This window comes from Chelonoidis abingdonii, chromosome 2, assembly GCF_003597395.2.
Source record: "Chelonoidis abingdonii isolate Lonesome George chromosome 2, CheloAbing_2.0, whole genome shotgun sequence".
Lineage (NCBI taxonomy): Eukaryota > Metazoa > Chordata > Testudines > Testudinidae > Chelonoidis > Chelonoidis abingdonii.
Window position 1 is genome coordinate 216505078 of NC_133770.1, and position 20263 is coordinate 216525340.

General features: G+C 47.0%; 1 protein-coding gene across 2 annotated transcripts in view; it reads left to right on the top strand.

The window, feature by feature from the left end:
- The first annotated feature begins 8297 nt into the window (after positions 1–8297).
- MIB1 (MIB E3 ubiquitin protein ligase 1) overlaps positions 8298–20263 on the top strand; it is a 143337-nt gene continuing 131371 nt past the window's right edge. The window contains exon 1 of one of the 2 annotated variants that reach the window (XM_032795805.2): positions 8298–8902. In XM_032795805.2, coding sequence (XP_032651696.1) covers positions 8674–8902 — 229 coding nt within the window. In that variant the 5' untranslated portion in view covers positions 8298–8673. The remainder of the gene's footprint in view (positions 8903–20263) is intronic. The other variant, XM_032795804.2, reaches the window with a different exon arrangement.

A 20263-nucleotide genomic window follows, 5' to 3' on the forward strand; every position in this document is an offset into this window, starting at 1 on the left:
CTGGCATCGTGGTCCAAATGGGTGAAAACCTTGCACGGTTGGATAACTGCCTTGAATGATAGGATCATAGGGAGCTCCTATCCCTTCCTAGGAGGTTCCCAGTTAATTAGGGCAGAGAAGGCAAACTCTTTCCTGTCAGTGATGCTCTTCTAATGCCACATGTCAGGATATTGTCCCACTAGAAGCTTGCAGATATCCTCCCTAGGATTGGCATATTGCTTCTGTCGGAGGAAGGGGCAAAATACTTGGTGTGGGAGGGGATCTGGCAGTCGGACTGTGCTGGAGTCTCCATCAGTGCTGTATCGTGCTTTTCTGATTTCTCCTCCTCCCAGTGATTGTCCCCTCAAAGCATTGCATGGCTCTGGTGATTACTGGCTCTTTCTGCCTTTCTCTGCAGTTGAATGGATTATATTTAAGCTTGGCTGCCAAACAGTCTGCACTTCTCATTTATATTACCACAGATGCATTCTGAGCAAGCGAGGAGGTTGGTGTGTGTTATGAATTTTCCCCAGTTTGGCTTGCGGATCTCTATTAGTCCATTTTCCCAAACTCTTCCACTGCCTCCCCTGTGGTTCCACCCTCATTCGCACATGCGTTTTGTCTGATGACTTCAGGCATTTAGTAGGCAGGCTAGGCAGATCGTGACTACACTCAGCGACTTCCGCATTGTGAGGCTCCAATAACGTCGACGCCTATGCCAATCCCTAGAGCATAATAACTACTTGCTTTATAGTATGACTCATGCAATAAGACTCCGCCTTTGGCGCCTGTTATGTAGGTGTGAGGATATTCCTCTGGAGATAACCTTTCGTGTGGACATAGATAGATTGCGTGTAGAGACATCCTCCTTACTTTTATCACACTAGGTGGCCATACAGAGCCTCTTCTACAATGGAGCAGATATTAGTAATGTTGAAGACTTGATATGGTACTATACTGGAAGAGCTACTCCGCACCTATGGCCAAATTAATGAAGGGCTTGTGGCGGTAACTGTAGGCAGGATCTCCAATCCTCAGTCGTGCAGAGCCGTGAGGTTGAACGCCCTAGGGAATCAGAGCGCTACTGTATCCATGGAAATCAGGTACTCATATCCGGTGAGTGTGGTGATAAATGCTAACCCTTCAGGAGGCAGTTCTCCTCGATCGATCTATATCTGCCGACATCTCCACTTAACTCAGTGTGGACCACTCAAGTGCCCAGACAGACTTTATTGCCTCCCACAGCATCTCTACCCTCTGTATATGGCCCTCTCAAGGATTAATCACAATCCTGGATTAGCGGGCCAGCTCAAACCACTGAGCTATACCCCCTGGATCTCGAGTGTTTTAATCAAGGTCTGATGCTAGTTAGGGAAGGGTGGGAGCCCACTGCCTCAAAGCAGTTATAGGTCGAGTCTTTGACAAGCAAATATCTGTGCTGAGGTCATAACCTAGACTCTGCTATGCAATCAAATGTCCAGCATGGCAGGAGAGCCCAAAGATGGATGGCTAAAGTCAGGCCCATGGAGCCAGGTTCAGCCTTGTGGAGCTCTTGCTGTACCCTGCATGCTTTCCACCATACAGAGCTCAGATCACACTTCCACCATACACTCTTGATCCAGGGGTGTAGCCATTTTGGTGCCTGACTGTTCTTTCTCTCATGAAAAGATGAGGCCACGTGCGTATTTGCTCTCTAATGCAATTCAGTCAGCTCTGTAGCTTCTATTAAGTTTTCCATGTTTGGCCAAATTTGGTGATCCTCTGCACAAGGGATCCACTGTAAAATCAGAGGCTTAAGGTGCGTTTTAAGCACCAGTGGATGGTGCCCATGAGAGCCCACTTTCTCTTCATGCTGAACCAGCTAGATCAGGCCAACCCCCAAGCATCTGTCATTTCAGGAAGAGTTGAAGGTGATCAGCTGTGAATCTGGGCAGTGTTGCACAGTAGTGCTGTATTGTGCAGTCGGTAACAGTAAAAGACAGGTTGTACAGTGCTGATGGAAAGCCTGAATGAGGCCCAGGAGTGGACTGGGGAAGGGTAGCTGCCTTTCTCACTAGGGTGGGCACTATCCTGAGGATGGTTGGATTACTTAGCAGGGGACTGTAGTGGTGAAAAGGGGTGTTCTAGTCCTGTCTCAAGGATTTCTGTTGTCTGTGACAGTGCCGCTTCTTGAGTGACAGTCGTACTCTGCATCTCCCAATTCCTAACGTGATGAAGTTGGAATTTGTCCTCGGGGAGTGGAACTAAATGGCTGAGTGAGTGTTTGAATAAACTGTGCCTGAAAGAGTTACACTCCCCCACTTTTCTAACTGGCTGAATGATGCTGTGAAGGGCTGCAACATCTCTATTAGCATTAAAGCTCCCCAAGAGGAGGCGTCACACAACTACTCCATGGAGACTCACCTTTAATATGAGCAGGTGCTCTTTAATTTTAACTGGGCTTTCAATTAAAACTACAGAGCTGCACTTAGTTTCTGTTAATGGTTTGGCAGTACGCTGTAGACCCTGCTCTCTGAAAGTACACGCACTTGGCCATCTATTCCCCCCCCGCCCCATCCTCATTGCCTGTGAATATTAACTCCGCTCTTCTTTCAGCTGCCACGCTTTTCTTTCAAAGGTTTAATCATTTTTACTCAGAGGTGTGTAAAGAAGAATCTCTCCTCTCTATGTGAAAATGAGACTTGGAATGAGTTTGTCAGCAGAATGGTCTTTTCCCTTCCTTCTGGTTCTCTTTTTCTCTCTTTTTTTTTCCCATGCTTTTCAGTGACTCCAGCTCCCTGATTTTTTATTGAATTAGTCAGTCAGACAGGCTGATGACAGTTCAATTATTAACAATGCGTCTACTTAAGTCGTGAATATTCACTCGCTCTATGTCTCCGTGAAAGGGCGACTAATATGGCGATGCGCATTAATATGTGCGAGCTGATATAATCTGATGTACCAACCCAAGCTGAGAGTTGTTATATAACCAGCATGACCAAACTATGGCCACATCTCCATCCATCATCCGTGCGTATGCTTCTTGTTTGTTCGAGCTCATTGATAAACTTTCATCAAGAACCTTAAGAGTATGTTGAGTAGAACTGGCGAACACATACATTCATAGCTGCTCGTATTTACTATAGTGCGCACAATCTGTTAGAGGCTCCTGCTCAACTCTAAGGCACAAGGAAGGCTCCTCCAAGTGCCAGTTCAGCATATAAAGACGCGTTAAGTGCTCAAACAAGTATAGTTCTCTAGATCCAATGCCTCACGCACTTATCGGACAACGTCTCACCACCATGTCTGTGGATTCTATGCATGGCTCGATATACTTAAGTAGAAATATCGGTACAATAGGCGTAAAGATAGGTGAATAGATGAGTGAAGGACTTCCCTGCTACTGAGCAAATGAGGCGACACATAGCAAGGAGTGTTGTAATGCGCGTCAATAAAATGCTTAGGTACCGCGCACGCTGTTGAACTGGACGAATAAGTTCGCTATCCTCGTAATTCTGCTCTCGCGATCGGTTGCGCTATAGTCATCTGTGCTTCTCCTTGGCTCCTACTTGCAGATGGCTGCGAAAAGTCGTCGCGCTTCTATCTTCCCAAGTCTCGGCTGGATTTAGTTACAGTGTCGAAGTTATCTCTATACGCAAACTAGATCTCACTCTCATGACGATAAAGACATCCAGAATCGGATGTCAAGGGCACATGTATACACCATCTCGTTCCTCTGCGTCATGATAGCTAGATATGAACTACTGTTCTGTCGCTCCAGAGGATACGTGCCCGAGAGCCTGAGATCTCTAAGAAAACTTCACCTTTGTGTCGGAAGGCGCTGATGGATAGGCCTGCTCGCGGAGAGACTTACTTCTCTCCATCCATGTATAACCAAGAAATCTATTACTTCGAAAGACAACAAAATACTGTGAATGGGCCGTCTTAGTATGCGCGGAACCAGTGGTGATACACATGGAACTCAGGCACATTTCGACTCTTCTAGCTCGCGTGAGGTAAGAGCTCTCTTGTGGTCTCACTGTCTTGCGTGCTGGATAAGCTGTTAGAGTCACTAGAGCGTGGTATGCTAAGTAGATAGCTCGCGAGGAGTGTGATATATCATGGAAGACGCTGCTTATGCTTAAGCCCAAGTGGCGTGTAAAGTTGAGTAGTAGAGGCAGGAAACAAAGGCTTACTGTCCTAAGTGAAGTCGCTAGTTATAGTGCCATGCGCCTACACTCGTCCAGCGAGACTCACTATATCTAGCCGCCTCTCTCTCTTCCTATCTAACTAGGGAATCAGCTTCTGCTTTCTATCTATGCGATGCCATGAGAGTGTGCTGGAGTTATCTCGAGTGCATAATCAGCCAAATCGCTGCGACAGCATTGTAAGAAACACAGCATACGCGATCAATGAACTAGGAAGCATGAACTATATCAGTCCAGTCGTCCGTCTGATATCTTTAATAATCATACCCTCTCTGTCTAACTCCATAATATGATTGTCTATATTCCTGAGCACCCATCAGGCCGCGAAAAAAAGACGATATATTGTTAAGATGTCTGTCACTATCACCATTATAAGGAACATGTGAGACTAGAGAAATTCAACTGCACACAAAGGTATCTGACAGGAGAAGTCAGTGTGTAGATTTGTGCTGAAGACAAGAAGTGTTCAGTGTTGTAATGTACTGAAGCTAGAGCGAGGTGTCAGACGATCATTCTAGTGAATGTCTAGGATTGTTGTCAGCTATAGTCTCTGAGGGTTTGGGTGCACGAATTGCTAATCTCTCATATCTCAGCGGTGTAGTGAGCATCGCCAGAGTGTTTTGTAGTGTGCAGTAAGACTGTGCAGGTAACTATTCCAGACTCTCAGACAAGATTAGGGCTGAGATGATCTCTCCCTAGGCTCAAGAGATCGAGACCAGTATGTGCTGTGTCATAGTCTCTGTGGTCCTACGTAAGCAATGTGACGTTGCTTCTAGAAGAATCCATGATCACCGTGAGCCATGTGACTGCTGACCTGACACACTCAGAGAACGCAAACTCTCTAGGGTGAACCAGCAAGAGATCTACTTTCTAACTTACCCTACTTGTGCAGCGGCATAGCATTATGTGCATCCGTTGCTCCGCTCGTGTTAAGATACTCTTGTGGGTAGTGTCTGTTCTCTTCGTGAGAGTTCGTGAGGTGTAAAGTGACCAGATTGCTGCGAAAAACCTATGGGAGTTATTCTCTTCCATTCAGGCTCCTATTTATATGTTCACGCCCGAAATAATCGTAGAACGTGCATGAGGAATCTAAGCATAGGCGCAGCTCCCGGCTTATGTTTGTTTCTCCTATTATGCAAATGTGCTCATTTGGCTGAAGCTGATGTTCAGGTGGTGTGTTTTGCTGAATATGATTTTATTTGTACTTTGTATACTTTAGGCTGGGAGGTTGTATTCCAGTGTCTATAGCTGAAAGACCCTGTACCTATTCTCATTTTAAAATTTGCAATAGATAATTTTTACTGTTTTTTCTTTGATTAAGAAGGCTTTTCCCTGGTTTAGAACCTGTATTGTTGTTTTATTTTCGGTGTGAGACCCCAGTGACTGGGTCTGGGTCCACCAGGGAATTGGTGGGAGAAGAAAAGGAGGGAAAGGGGAGGAAGGTTAATTTCTCTCGTGTGTAGGAATACTTTCTCTCTCAGGGAGAGTCTGGGAGGGGAAAGAGAAGGAGGAGGGAAGGAATTTTTCCTCTCTATTTTTAGATTCAAGGAGTTGAAATCACAGTGATCTTCCAGGTAACCCAGGGATTTTGAAGCCTGGGAGAGGCAACGGTGGGGGAAAGGGTTTAATTTCCTTGTGATAAAGATTCCAGAGGGTCTGGGTCTTGGGGGTCGCATCCTGGTTTTCTTCCCTGGGCAGGTTTTGGGGGGACCAGAGTGTACCAGGCACTGGAATTCCTGGTTGGTGGCAGCGCTACAAGTACTAAGCTGGTAATTGAGCTTAGAGGAATTCATGCTGGTACCCCATCTTTTGGACGCTAAGGTTCAGGGTGGGGAATTGTACCATGACAGGTACATACTCCTTTTCCCCCCAGTGTTGGAACCATTAGCATAGCTACTATGATAGCTTCTGGGTTGCAGTAGTGCCTGCTGCATCCCCACCTACCTTGGAGCTTACAGAGGCACTAGCTCCATTGCCTTCTCTGTCCTGCCACTCCTCCAACACACACACAGTTCCACCTTCTGCACTGCTGGGCCTGGTCTTACACTGAGTGTGTGTGGGGGTCTGTCGATCTAAGATATGCAACTTCAGCTACAAGAATAGCGTAGCTGAAGTCGACGTATCTTAGATCGACTTAGAATCACTTACTTCATGTCCTCGCAGAGCGGGATCAACAGCTGCCGCTCCCCCGTTGACTTTGCTTCCACCTCTCGCCGAGCTGGAGTTCAGCAGTCGACGAGAGAGCGATCAGGGATCGATTTATCGTGTCTACACTACACACGATAAATCAATCCCCAAAAGACTGATCGCTACCCGCCGATCTGGCGGGTAGTGTGGACATACCCTTGTAGAGCTAGATCTCCATAGTGAGCATGGAAAACGTAGAATTCTGTCAGACCACACCTCAGTCTACTTTGACTGCATAATGGAACTGCAGCGTTCCATTGCCTTTGGAGATTTGGCCCCAAATATGCATGGAAATTCTGATAGGTGTTCAACATTAAGGCTGTGGTGAAGTGTTCCTGCTATTTGGAAGCACGGGGTCCTATGGCAAACAAAGCTAGTGAACTTGTTATCTAGTGGATTGTCATGCTCTTCGTTGCCTATTAGACTTGTCATAAAATGTGAGTAAAAAAAAATAAATGGATCCACCAAGCTCACGAAATGTAAACATTTCCTGAGCTTGTAATCAAGCAGATGTGAAAAAATTAATCTTTGCATAGTGATGATCTCATATAATCTTAATCTTTTCTCTGTTTTAATCTTGCTTTGAACATGAGTTTCATGGTATGGAGGGCAAATGTGAGATCGAAGCCATTAAATGTCTGGAAGAAACGCTCACAAGGGGGAAGCAATATGTTTTGTATTTCTGACCCCAATATTGTGATACAAATACCTACACAAAAGGCAATTCCTATATTTGCGTGCTGTGATATTAAAGGAGAGTGGGTCTTCATAGCCTACATTTCCTTAATGGAGTTTGTCAAACTCATCCAATTAAATCCTTAGTTCCCAAGCCCCCATTTCTGATGTAGCTACACTTGACTCTCTATATCACCAGCATTCCTTACATTACGTCTTGCACAGGTGTCTTCTCCTTTTCTCTGCCTCTCTCTCAAAGCTATTATTTCTCCTTCTCTCTCTGTCTTTGCAGTTTTTTCGCCTTTTTTCCAGCTCTCTCTCTGTTCTCTTTTCCTTCTTTCCCTCTCTTTCATTCACCTCTGATCTCTCCACTTATTTCATTTTCCCAGTTTCACTCTGCTTTTTCTCTCTCTCAAAGGATACTTGACAACATGTAAACATTTTTGCCAGGAACAGTCCTTCTTAATAAGTAGGGTTCTGCTGCCATTAATCAACTCCCCCCCCCCCCCTCCTTGCCCTGAGCCCCTTCCTGTACACTGCACCCCCTCCCACACTCCACCCCCCCGCCTGCAGCCAGTGGATAGATTGATGGGCATGTTGAGGAATTTTAGGTTATTTTGTTTTTAGAAGGTGAGAATCAAATTGCCCCAGGCAGTTGGCTGATTTAAAAAATCATCCCTTGAAAACAATGTTGTTCCCTCCCACAGCTCACCATTCTCCCCCCATGGTTTACCTATCCTCTCACTACCGTGACATTTACTTGCAGGGACAGTGAATGCTTTCCTCTTGACGGTGCCCTACCCTCTTCCCCTGCTCCTCCCTCCAGTGCCCATATCTGAAATGCCTTCCATGCACTGGCTGAAATGAGTATAGCTGTAGGGGCAGATGCTGGCAGGGTCGAAGCTGGCTGCCATGGTCACAAAACCATGTGAATCCTCTTCTAACAAAATGGGGGGAAGCTTAATAATATGCAGTAGCAGAGGTGTGCATGGCACCACTGTTATTAGGTATGTGTACTGGCTAGAGGCCCCGCTTTGGGAACGAGGCCTTTTACTACCCGCAGCACATGAAAAGCTCCACAGAGAGCAGTGGATAATACTGCATCAAAGGGGTTGTGGTGGTGCCCAGCCTGCCAATGTACCGAAGCCAGGGCGGTCCATGCGCCCACAACGCCGTGTGCAATGCTCAACTCCTCTCCCTAGGTGGCGCTGATGAGCGACACACTCCTGCGTGGCACCATTCTTTCATGCACAGGGCCCTCAGATGCGCATGCGTCAAGAGCGGCAGGCGGCAGCGCATGCGCCGTGTGTGTTCCTGGCCAGAGGATGAGGCGGCGATGGTGGTCTCACTATCTCCCCGCCCCCCGGCTCCCGGCCGCCGAGGTGCCCGGATGTAGCGGATGAGGCAGCGTCAGGCTCGCTCCAGTCCCCAGGACGTGTAGGTGGCTGGCGAGCGGCTCGAGCCGGGTGCGCCGGAGCCTGCGCGAGCCGCATCCTCGCCCCGCAGAGCGACCGGCCCCGGCCAAGCGGAGAGGCCCCGCTCCCCTCCCCCAGTGCAGCCCCCGCGGAGACGCCCCCCGTGGCCGGGCCTCCCGCCGGGCCCTCGCATCCTTCCAGTAGGCCCGTGCGCGAGGGGCGTCCCCGGCATGAGCGGCGCCCGGAACAACCGCGTGATGGTGGAGGGGGTCGGGGCCCGGGTGGTGCGGGGCCCGGACTGGAAGTGGGGGAAGCAGGACGGCGGCGAAGGCCACGTGGGCACCGTGCGCAGCTTCGAGAGCCCGGAGGAGGTGGTGGTGGTTTGGGACAACGGCACCGCGGCCAATTACCGCTGCTCCGGGGCCTATGACCTGCGCATCCTGGACAGCGCGCCCACCGGTAAGGGCGCCCCTCCGGAGGGGGACGGGACGCTCCTTTCTGTCTCGCCCTACTTGGCAGGGGGCACGGCGGGCTGGGGTCCTCGGCGAGAGCGGGTGGGCTGTGGACCGGACCAGTGGTTTCTTCCTCTTCCCCTCTTCAGGGTCCGAAATCCTCCCGCTGGAGTTGATGGGATGAACTTCAGCCTCGGGGCATTGTAGGCTGGCCCTCGCTGTAGGGGAAGTAGTTTGGACGTCTCTGTTGTGGACATTTAAGTCTTGCTTAGATAAGGCATGTGTAAATGTACAATAGGGAACAGTTCTGCAGGAATGGGTGGGGTTGAAGGGAGACGGTGGGGCCCCAAAATTTCTTTCATCTTTACTTTTTATTCTAAAAATACCTCTCAAACTGGTTCAGTTACTTTGTATTGAGGGCAGCAAGATGTCTGGTAGCAGGTCTTTTGTTACAGCTAAACATGTAATCTAATTTAAAACATATTTTACTTACCGTACATTTCCCTTTATTTCTAGTATCGAAACAGCCATAGCATGTTAACACTCAAGTACATTTTAAAAACTTTATTATTTGAATTTTGAATTCATTCAGCTTGGACAATGAGTATAGAGCTGTTGGTTTAACTCTCACATTTTCTTGCACTGACACTATGCGGCAATTTTGGTGGTGTACATACTGCAGGGAATGTTCAGCCTAACACAAACCAAAACCCCTGTTTTAATTGAAATGTTCAGAAGAAGGAAAATCCCGGTGGCCTTAGCTTTTTTTCTTTTTTTGTTTCAATTAAAATTTGGGCATAGGCTTGCTGGATGGGATTGGTTTAGAGGAAGGATAATTAGTCAGATTTATTGGAATTCCTAGTGTTTTCCTCTTCATTTCATGTCTTATATTTGCATTCTTCCTTGAGAAGAGGAAATGAGTGGGAGGAGGAGAAGGCCATCTTTCATTCTGCCAAGGGTCCAAATTATATATACAAAGAAAAATGATGTAGAAAGCTTATGATCTTTATTTTCTTTAGCAGACTTCATAAGATACAGAAACACAGAACTTATTTAAATTTATTGTTAGTACAAATGTGCAATAGAGAGAAAACTTGGGTCATATTGAACACTTGTGGTGGATACCCATGATTCTAAATGTGGCACTGTTCTTGTTCTACGTGTCCTTTTGGTATAGTAGGATTGGACTGGGTATTCAGGAGGGATATGGTTTAAAAATGTAAGCTGAAAATCTTTTATGAATTGTTACCGAAACAATAAGGAAAGAGGGTGTGTGTGTGTGTGTGTGTGTGTGTTTTAGTCTTCAATCCTGATTTTGCAAATGTTTATGCTTGTTCTTACCTTCATTCACATGAATGGGCCTACTGAAATCAGCAGGCCTGCTCCTTCTTAAAATGAAGCATTTGCCTATGTCTGCAGGATTGGCACCTTGAATGCCTGCTGTTCTTGATCCATTGTGTAGATTTCAAAGGAATATTGTCATCTTGAAATGTATCTGAAAGTTCTTAGCTACTGCAGTTGCAAATGACTGTGGAAGTTTTCACCACTTTTTTTGTTGTTGCTGTTTTTCAGTTTTTGTATTTTTGACATAACTTGTGGATAGTATTAATTTGTCTCGTGTGTTAGCCTGATGACAGCATTTCTCATGCACTTATTTGGGAAAAGCTCATATGTTCGCTTCTCTCCAGGTTCCACATGAAGGTGTTTGCCATAAAAGAGAAGTAGAGTTGTTTCTGAGTTTTAGCCTAATGGATGTCTCCTCTTAATTGAACACCTACATGGAACCAAGGGGTAGCTGGAGTTGGGGTTGAGTAGTAAATCTCTTCTTCATGTCACAGTTCCCTGGGGTGTGGAAGCAATAGGAATTTGGAGAGAAGGGGAAGCAGCGGGGCCCTCTGAGAGTCTCGTCAACGGATAGGGCACAGCATTAGGATTCTGGACCTTTAGGTTCTAATTTTGTTTTGTCACTGACCTGCTGTGTGACCTTGGGTAAGTCATTTCACCTCTGTACTGGCTTCTTGTCTTATGTAGATTAAACTCTCTCTCACTGTGTGATTGTCTGTTGTCTAGCATAAGGGGGCCTAGATCTGAGGACTGGTCTACACTACGGGGGAGAATCGATCTTAGATACGCAACTTCAGCCGAAGTATCTAAGATCGAATTACTCACCGTCCTCACGGCGCGGGATCGATGTCCGCGGCTCCCCCTGTCGATTCCGCAACTCCATTCGGGTTGGTGGAGTTCCAGAGTCGATATAAGCGCGTTCGGAGATCGATATGTCGTGTCTAGATGAGATGCGATATATCGATCCCCGAGCAATCGATTGCTATCCGTCGTATCGGGTAGTGAAGACGTAGCCTCAGTTGTGGCCTCTAAGTACTACTGTAATATAAACAATAGCAAGAAATTGTGGGAAGATGTTAGAATTTGGGAATCAGCGCCTCAGTACTATTAGAGGGGCAAGTGAGAAGGAATCCACAAATGGAGGTGTGCACCCAAACATGTTTGTTGGTTTTGGGTCTGCTCACTATCCCTTACTGAAAAGACCATTATAAATATTAGCAAAGGAACAACCCCCTCCCCCCCCCCCCCCAAAAAAAAAAAAGGGTGTGTGTGGGGGACAGAGGGAAGGGATGGGAAAGAAGTGCGGGAAAAACCCAAGCAGGATATATTGTTTGGATGGGGGGTATCAGAAACTGTATGTTTTTTAAATTTTAAGAAAATTTGAGTTGACGGTGTCTCTAAAGTTGTCTTTAGTGCAGAATTCAGTCAAATGTAGATAATTTTTGTTAACTCCTCTCAGGTTAGCCTTCTTCCAGTGAGAGCACCACACTTTGAAATATGTTGAACTACATAAAGTGATTATGTTAGTACCTGATGAATTGTGCTAACTTGAGCATTAACCTGTACCCCCAGCCAGCTGAGGTTAAGAGCACTGCCATACTCGAGTTAAGGGCTTTTGTGTATAGACAGGGTTCAAGTTAATTCTGCAGTAAAGCAAGCCCAAAATATATTTCATGTGTTTCTGGAGATATACAAGTAGTTCTGATGTTTTATTATAATATATAATAAAATTTAACCCATTTTACACTCCACCATTACTACTAGGCTAATATACCACTGAAATAAGTGCATTACAGCTAGATAGATAACCAAAAATCATGGAATGATATTTTTATTCATCTCAAAATATTGAAATTCATCTTGATTAATGCGTAGGGACCTTGAAATTAAATTGCTTGTCATGTAATTCTTTGGGATATACTGTTAAAGTACTATTTATAAAATAAAAATTCAGTTGGTTTTCAAATAACTACAAATGAGCTAGCTCAATTTTATAATCATTCCTTGTTTTGAATACCTAATAAAAGGAATTATCAGTGTAATACACACTGTGGATTTGTTTCCACTGTTGGAACTTTCTGGTTTTTCTACCAGATTGCCACGAAATCTATGGACTTTGCTTTTTAGAATGTATATGGAATGTATAGTCAGTTCTATTGATTGAAGTGCTTGAAGCCAAAAGCTGTTCCTACTGTCAATCATAAAGAAACGTGAGGCCTCTAAACAGATTTAGACTTCCAAAATGGAATTTATTTTCCAAAAATGTATTTAGTTATATATATCAAACACTGACTTCAATAATTTGATTTCATTGCTTACAGGCTGTGCACTTGTCAAAATACATTTTGTAGGCACATAGCAATTGACAGATGCTATTTGTGTTTAAAAATTACTTATTTTAAATGTTTGATGTACTAGTTATAGACTGTAATCACTACTGCAAGGTTCTATTAATGCTTCATAAGGATCAAATCATGCAATTCCCTAGCATTTCTGCACCTGTTTTGGTTAAAATGAAAATTTGGTTAAAATGCCAAATTGTCCTGCTGGATCATGGGGGAAAATGAGGCTTTTATCTCTTAATCAGCAATCTTACTCCAGACCAGAGTAATGTAATGTTGCTTACTAAAACTCAGTGTTGTCTGAAGATTGTTCAGTGATTTCTGAAATGAAGTTCTTACTCCATGTCTAAAGGTATTGTCTAGACCACGAGTGGGCAAACTTTTTGGTCCAAGGGTTGCATCGGGTTTCGTAAATTGTATGGAGGGCTGCTTAGGGGAGGGAGTCATGGCCAGGCTCCCACCTCCTATCTGCCCCCCCTGACTCCTGCCCCATCTACACCCCCCCGCTCTCTGTCCTCTCACTGCCCCCAGACCCCCGCTACCCCATCCAACCCCTCCTCTCATTCCTGACTGCCCCCCCTGCCCCATCCAACCACCCCTTCTCCCTGTCCCCTGACTGCCCCCGGAACCCCTGCCCATGACTGCGCCCTGCTGCCCCATCCAACCTCCCCTCCTTCCTGACTGCCCCGGGACCCTTGGCCCCTTTCAACCCCTGTTTCCCCTCCGACCACCATCCACACCCCCATCCCCTGACCACCACTTCAAACTCCCCTTCCCTCTATCTGTGAAAGTTATCAAGTGAATTTCTGCTTCCCTCTTGTGAATATGCACATGGTTAATACAAATAATTTATTGGATTAAAATGTCAGACTCTTCATTAAAAATATTTAACTTGAAGAGTCATGTTCCACATTTATTTACACCTGTCTTAATAGTTAAGTCCTGCCTTAAATGTTTTAGAATTTCAGTTGTTGAAACTTTATTTTCATTTAAGTGAATAAAACATGTTTTATATTGATCTAGTAACAGACAGCTTGATTCAATCAAAGAGAAAAATTGTGGATTGCCAAGATATTTGGGATTCATCATAACACCATGTGTTTTGGTTGTATTTCTTCTGTATTAACTTTGACCAGATGAATGCTTCTGATAATGTAATTCCATACATGTTTATTTACTAAAACTGTGGATTTTTTTAAAGCTAATCCCCCCTCATTTGTTGCAGAATCACCTTGATATTTTTTTTAAAGTTTTGTCTCTTTATCTCCCTGCCTGTATCGCTTCTCCTTGGTAGTACTGATCAGTATCTTACATGATGTGGAGGTGGGGTGCATATTACCCCCAACTTTTCTAGAGTAGTCATTTGTAGCCCAACTTTAATTAAAAATGACAAATCCCTCTGCCCACCCCCCCCCCAACTTTCCCTTTCCCATGGTGTATAAATTGGTAGCCTCTTGGTGATCATTATTTCAACTTTCAGTATTGCACTAAACAAGATGCAATCTTAACTGTGAAGGGGGTTACTGAGTCAGGGATGTAAAAAGGAAGAGGAAATAGTCTCTGAAGAGACGATGATTTTAGATCTACCAAGGAATGTAAACAATGAGGAAAAATGATAAGTTATTTTCTGTCAAGTCCCTTTGAGGTAGGCACTGGGATGATATAAGAGGCAGAATAGTAAGTGGTTAGAGATGTTGCAGACTCTACAAGCAAAAAGGATTCACTTTTATTCACTTTGTCGAATTGGCAGTGTCATTCCATTAAGACCTCAAAATAGGAAATAATGAGTTTGGTGCTTTTGAGTCATTTTTACAATTTAGTGTGGTAAAAATGATATGCCTCCAATACCAGGGCATAAAAGGGGGTCCTCAGCAGGCAGCCTTATGGCTGTTTTCCACTGTTCCTGGGCTGGGGGAACCTTCACACACAAGCTTAGACGTTTGCTATATATCTTTATAGTCAAAGACTGTTAAAAGATGGGGTGAGAGGATATTTGATTTGTCTTGCCGGCAATGGGCCAGATAGGAAGCAGTTCTCTCTACCCTCGTGGTCCCTCCTCCAGCTGTTGGTAAAAGGAGTACTGATTCCTAACCACTGTGCACTTTGCAACTGTTCCATCTTTCAAATCAGCATTTAAGCTAGTAGTGTGGCTGGTAAATTTGAAACAGTCAGGTACGTCCTACCACTGCACATTACTTTGGAAGTAGCTTTAAACCGATATTACAAAAACAGATCTATAAAAATCGGTTAGCGCGTCCACAGTGGTGATCACGAAATCGTATTGTTGCATCCATGGTCCAAAGCTACCATCGATCTTCAGGAGCGGCACTGTGGTAGCTGTTCCTAAGCTAGTCCATAGTTATCCCATCCGGGTGAGCAGCACAGTGCCTGAATGGGCGCCAGAAAACATTGTAGCCCAGGTGGTCTGGGTACAGCCTCACCACCTCTCCTTTGTTGAAGGCAAGCAGGCAACCCTTGGCGGCCCTTTTTCGCGAGCTAGGGGAGGGTGGATTGAGCAACGCCACATAGCACAGCAATCATGGACCTGAGATCACAAAACGGTATCCTGACGTGTCAACATGACGAGCTGCGCTGTACTTACGGAATGCTAGGCAGTGCAAAGGCAGAGGAGGAGGCAGGCATTATTGCAAGAGCGGCGAGGACAGCGATGGCGAGATGGAGGCAGAAATTCTCCATAAACCGCTGCCCCAGCGTTTTGCGAGCTAACTGCTAAAACAGGGGCATTCTTCTACCCATTGAACGCCGAATTTGGGCACGGGAAACAAGCACAGACTGGTTGGGACCAGCATTGTGTTAACGGTGTGGGAGATTCGCAGTGGCTGCGAAACTTTCGCATGCGCTGCAATGATCATCTTTCTAGAACTTTGTGACATGCGTTCGCCCTGCCCTGGAAAGCACGCAGATAATATACACATGAGAGCAGCCCTCACAGTGGAGAAACAGTGGCAAAGCCTACTGGAAAGCTTGCAAACGCCAGACAGCACCGGGTAGGGCGATCATCGATAAATCAATTTGAAACGTGGCAAATCTACTCGTGGGGGCCTTGCATGTGAATGCAAGTAGCAAAAGCAATCATTAAGCTGCGTGACGAAAGGTTTGTGACTGGGAAACGTGCAGGTGATAGTGGACTGACTTTCGCTGAATGGGTTTTCCCGAACTGTGGTGGGCCATCGATGGAACCCATAATCCTTATCTTGGACCCGCAGACGCAGGGCCCCAGTAACGTAAACCAGCAAGGGTGACTTTGTACAATGGTGCTGCAAGCACTGGTGTGACCAAAAGGGACGTTTCACCCACAGTGCAGTGGGATGGCCAGGAAGGTGTCAATCGAACGCTGCGCGTCTTCAGGGAAGCACAAGTCTTGTTTAAACGGCTGCAGCAAGGGAATTACTTCCAGACCAGAAAATAACACCGTTGCGGAGTGGAAATGCCTGTAGTTATCCTGGTGACCCAGCCTACCCTTGATGCCAATGCTCATGAAGCATACACAGACAGCCTGGACAAGTGGTCAGGAAGCTGTTAAGCTACAGGCTGAGCAAGTGCCCGGATGGTGGTGAGAAATGTGCATTTGGCCATTTAAGGGTCGCTGGCGATCATTAACTTACTCGCTCAGACCTCAGCCAACAGTGTCCCGCTTGCTAATTGCTGCTCTGCCTGGTGCTCCACAATCTTTGTGAGACTAAGGGGGAGCAGTTTATGGCTGGGTGGGAGGCTGGGCCAAAATCAACCTGGCCGCTGAGTACGAGGCAAACCCTAAGGAGACCAGGGCGGTATTAGAAAGAGGCGACGAGCCTGAGGCCGCTGCCCCATCAGGAGACAGCCTTTGAGAAACGGAGTTCAGCAGCGAGCCCAGGGCGGTGTGACTCTGTTGCCTTCCCCGTTGATGACCCGTCTCCGCAACTTAATGGACTATTCAAGTGTAAGCAACGCCACCCCCCCTTCTTCATTCATGGTTGGTCGAAGGAAAGAAATTCAGTCTCGTTTAGAAATCATTTATTATTCATGAAAAAGATAATTATGAGCATGTTAAAAATCAATGTGTTTTTTCCTTACTAAACTGTTCCCTGTAAGCAACCCACCCTCCCCCCTTTCGATGAGTATCTTTATTACAAGAGGAACTATAAAAAGGCAGAGAATTAGGAAGGTATCTCCCTGGCTGCTGGCCTTTGTGAAGGAGGGGTGAGAGGAGAGGCCATTAAGCACATAGTAGCGTAATTCAGCCTTTTACACTTGAACTTGCAGGGTGGTGGAGAGGAGGTAAGGCGGGCTGCAGAAAGCCTCCCCCAGCGGTTCTTACACTCGGGTGAGGGAGAATGGGACGTGGCGTTGCAGGGAGGTACATACAAGGGCTCATGCGCACTCTGCTACTAGCGCTGCGTCATTGCCTGAAGAATAGACCTCACCATGACGTTTTTAGGATATTACAGTTTTTGAGCAACAGCAGAATCCTAGCTTGCATCTCGCCAACACTGGTCGCCTGCCTGAGCCCTCTCAGATCGTTCAACATAGCATGCTTGCGCTGAGTAGTGGGTAATCCGTGTGTTATTTGTCCTGTTTACATTCTGTTTCCTTTTACTATCATCTGTTACCCATATTGGGTCTGGAGAGAACTGGACGGTACACCTTCTAATTTCTTACAATCTGGTCCCTTCAACCTAGTTTCTTTCAATCCGCTAGGTAAGTAGGTAAACCTTCAGTTCCTGCCGACTTTCCTCTCAGTAAGTTATCAGTATGCATTGCTTTGGTTTTAAAACTCTATTTGCAATTTGGGATCTGGCTGGTTAACCTTTTATATGTTTGTAGTTGCTGGGAAATTTGATTTGTATGGGTTACTGGAGGAAAGTTTCTTTCTGTGTCTATAGATAGGAAACCCTGTATATTTTCATCTTGAGTTAGAGATAATCTTACTTTTCCTTTCTTTAAGCACCCAATAAATACGTTTCTTTTTTAAGAGAACCTGATTGATTCTTTTTTTTTCTTGCTTCCCTTGTGATGGCATAGTGGAAGACTTCGCAGAGAAAATGTGCAGAGGGGATTGGGATAACTCACCTTGCAATGGGGAAGGTCAACCAGGTGATAAGTATGATGGAAAGATTACCTTTTAACAGAGAATGATAGTACTACTCAGGCCTGTTTCACGGGATAGACACTATCGGGCCAGACTGGGGTTAGAGACAGAGGAAGAGGGCGATTAAGTGAATCATCATATCTATCATCAGGTCTCGCGTATTTTTGTATTCCCGTTTAATATAGACAATTGTATGTGTGACTTGTGGCCGATTCATGCCACACAATCTTTGTGAAGGGAAGGGACAGCTTCTCTGGCATTGTCATTTAAAGAGGTTGGTTGCAGTAATCTCCTAGGATAGCCCAGGGAGGGAAAGTTGGGAAGGGGAAAAGAAGGGGAAATAAGTTTAAATTTCTCCTTGTTTTTAAGAACCAGGGTTGGGTTCCTTGGGTTGGTCCAGGGGAGGTTGGGAATCAGAAAGTGCCTCCAAAACACTATATTTTGGGTGGTGGCAAGTTGCTATCCGATCTAAAGCTGGTATTAGCTAGAGAATTCATGCAGGTAACCCAAATTGGGGATGGCAAGTTCCAGATTTTTGGGGAATTATACCTATGACAGGGGCAGGGGCATCGTAGTTTTTCACCCAGTGTCCAGGGAGAAAGACCTGTTTCACACAACACTTGGCCAACTGGAACCCACGTTGAAAGAGACAAACGTACCTTTTTGGTTTCTAACTGAGAAGGGGAAGGAACCCTGGAGCTGGTTGAGGAGCTGCTAGCGCAGAACACAGACCCCGCAACACCCAGCTGCCTACAGTTTCTCCTGTAGCGCTGGAACAGCCCTTGGGGGCAAGACGAGTCACGAAGGTGGGAGAAGCTCAGACCAACAGGCAAAGCCAGTTTTTGGGGCTCAGCAGCCAGGACAGGGAAGACAACCTGACGCAACCACACTAGAGCGGACATGAGGGCTTCTCACCAAGGGACCTGGCCGCTTGCTGATCCTAAGGGCTAGTGTTGGGACGGCAAAGGGCTGGGGGATGGCAAGCCAAGATGGACCAGCCCTTGGGACGGGATCCAGAGAGCATCAGCTGGGGGAGAGGGTCTGGATCCTCAGGTGGTGGGCCTGTCCCATCTCAAGCAAGCTGAGATCAGCCTGGTTCTTAAAGGGCAGCAATTGTCCATGTCACAACCCCAGGAGTGATCACCAGAGTCCCCTCCCTCCCGACGATCGTACCAGGTGCTGCCACACTCACAATCCTTGATCACAATTAGGGATCTGTTCTGGGTGGCTGCACAGATACCCCTGACAGGGGGTCCCTGTCGTACTGGGGTGCCTCATGGAGCCCTGTCTATGAACTGGGGACCCCTGTCATGCCACACCGCACACAGGGGCACCCACAACCCACGATTCGGGCCCCCTCATGCAGGTCACCAACACAGATCCTCCCCTCCAGCTAGCACGGGCCGCACAGACACAATCAGAGCGACAGCTAATGGAGACAGAGGAAGGATCAGCCCGCTTTTTAGAATTCGGGGAAACTGGAGGCCCAGAGAGACGCAGCGACTTTGCCCAAGGAGTTCTGGTGGCAGAGCAAAGGCAATGAACCTCTGGTCCCCAGTCCTGTGCCAATTCCTCTCTCTACAGCAGCGCCAGCGGGGGGAACCGAGGGGGTTCCCCGACGGCTCCGCACGAGATCCTACCTATGCAGTACTTACCACAGCCCCACTGCCTTCTGTCCAAGCCCCCACCTCTGCCCCGCTACCAAGCCCCAGCAGTGACACTCACCACTTGCAGCACCCGGCAACGGGCCTGATTGCAGCAGTGCAGGGCCACGGTTGAAAGGCACCGGGAGTCTCGCTCTGCGCCGTTCGGGGGGGTGGGCAGCCAGGGATGAGTACATGGAGCAGATCTCACGCTCTTCGCCGTGCGTGGGAAGGACCAGAACACTAATCCGCTTCTGGCCAGGGCTCTGGGACGCGGAGAAATCGCTTTCACTGCAGCGCGTGGGGCCAGGGGAGGAAGGGACACAGCATCAAGTCACCCACCTGTCTCCAGTCCGCGACTTGAGGCCTCTTCCTCTCTAGGCAGCAAGGCCCTGTGGACTTATAGGCCAACAATCTTCAAGGGGATCAGAGATAGCAGGAGTTCAGTCACGGACCCCGGTCAGCCATAGCTTAAGATGAGCCTGGCAACCTTGGAGACAAGGCTGAATGAGATTACCCCTTGGGGAGGCCCGTTTGGTTGAGCAGCGGAGGCCAGTTCAGCTGCTGTTCCTAGACACCTCCCAGAGGAGGTGCACATGGGGCATCTCTGAGCGTTCTCCTTAGAGCATGGATGGGGAAAAAATAGGGAAGTTGGGGTTCTAGTGGGTAGAGAGGGGACGACCTCATAGATCCTGTGGAAATGCCCCATCACTAACAGCCAACCCATGGTCGCTGGCTAAACGGCCCACCTGGTGGCTTCTGCTGGCCTGGAAGACTCATAAGGGGGAACGGCGACAAGGTGTGTTGGGAGCAAGGACATGACACACCAGGCCCAGACACCCAGAGCCAGGGAATGAACGGCACCTCAAGCAACAAACCCGTCAGTTTTCCTCTCAGTGAGTTTTTCCAGTTCTGACCTGGCGTTCTCATAGCGGGCCTGACGGCAGCAC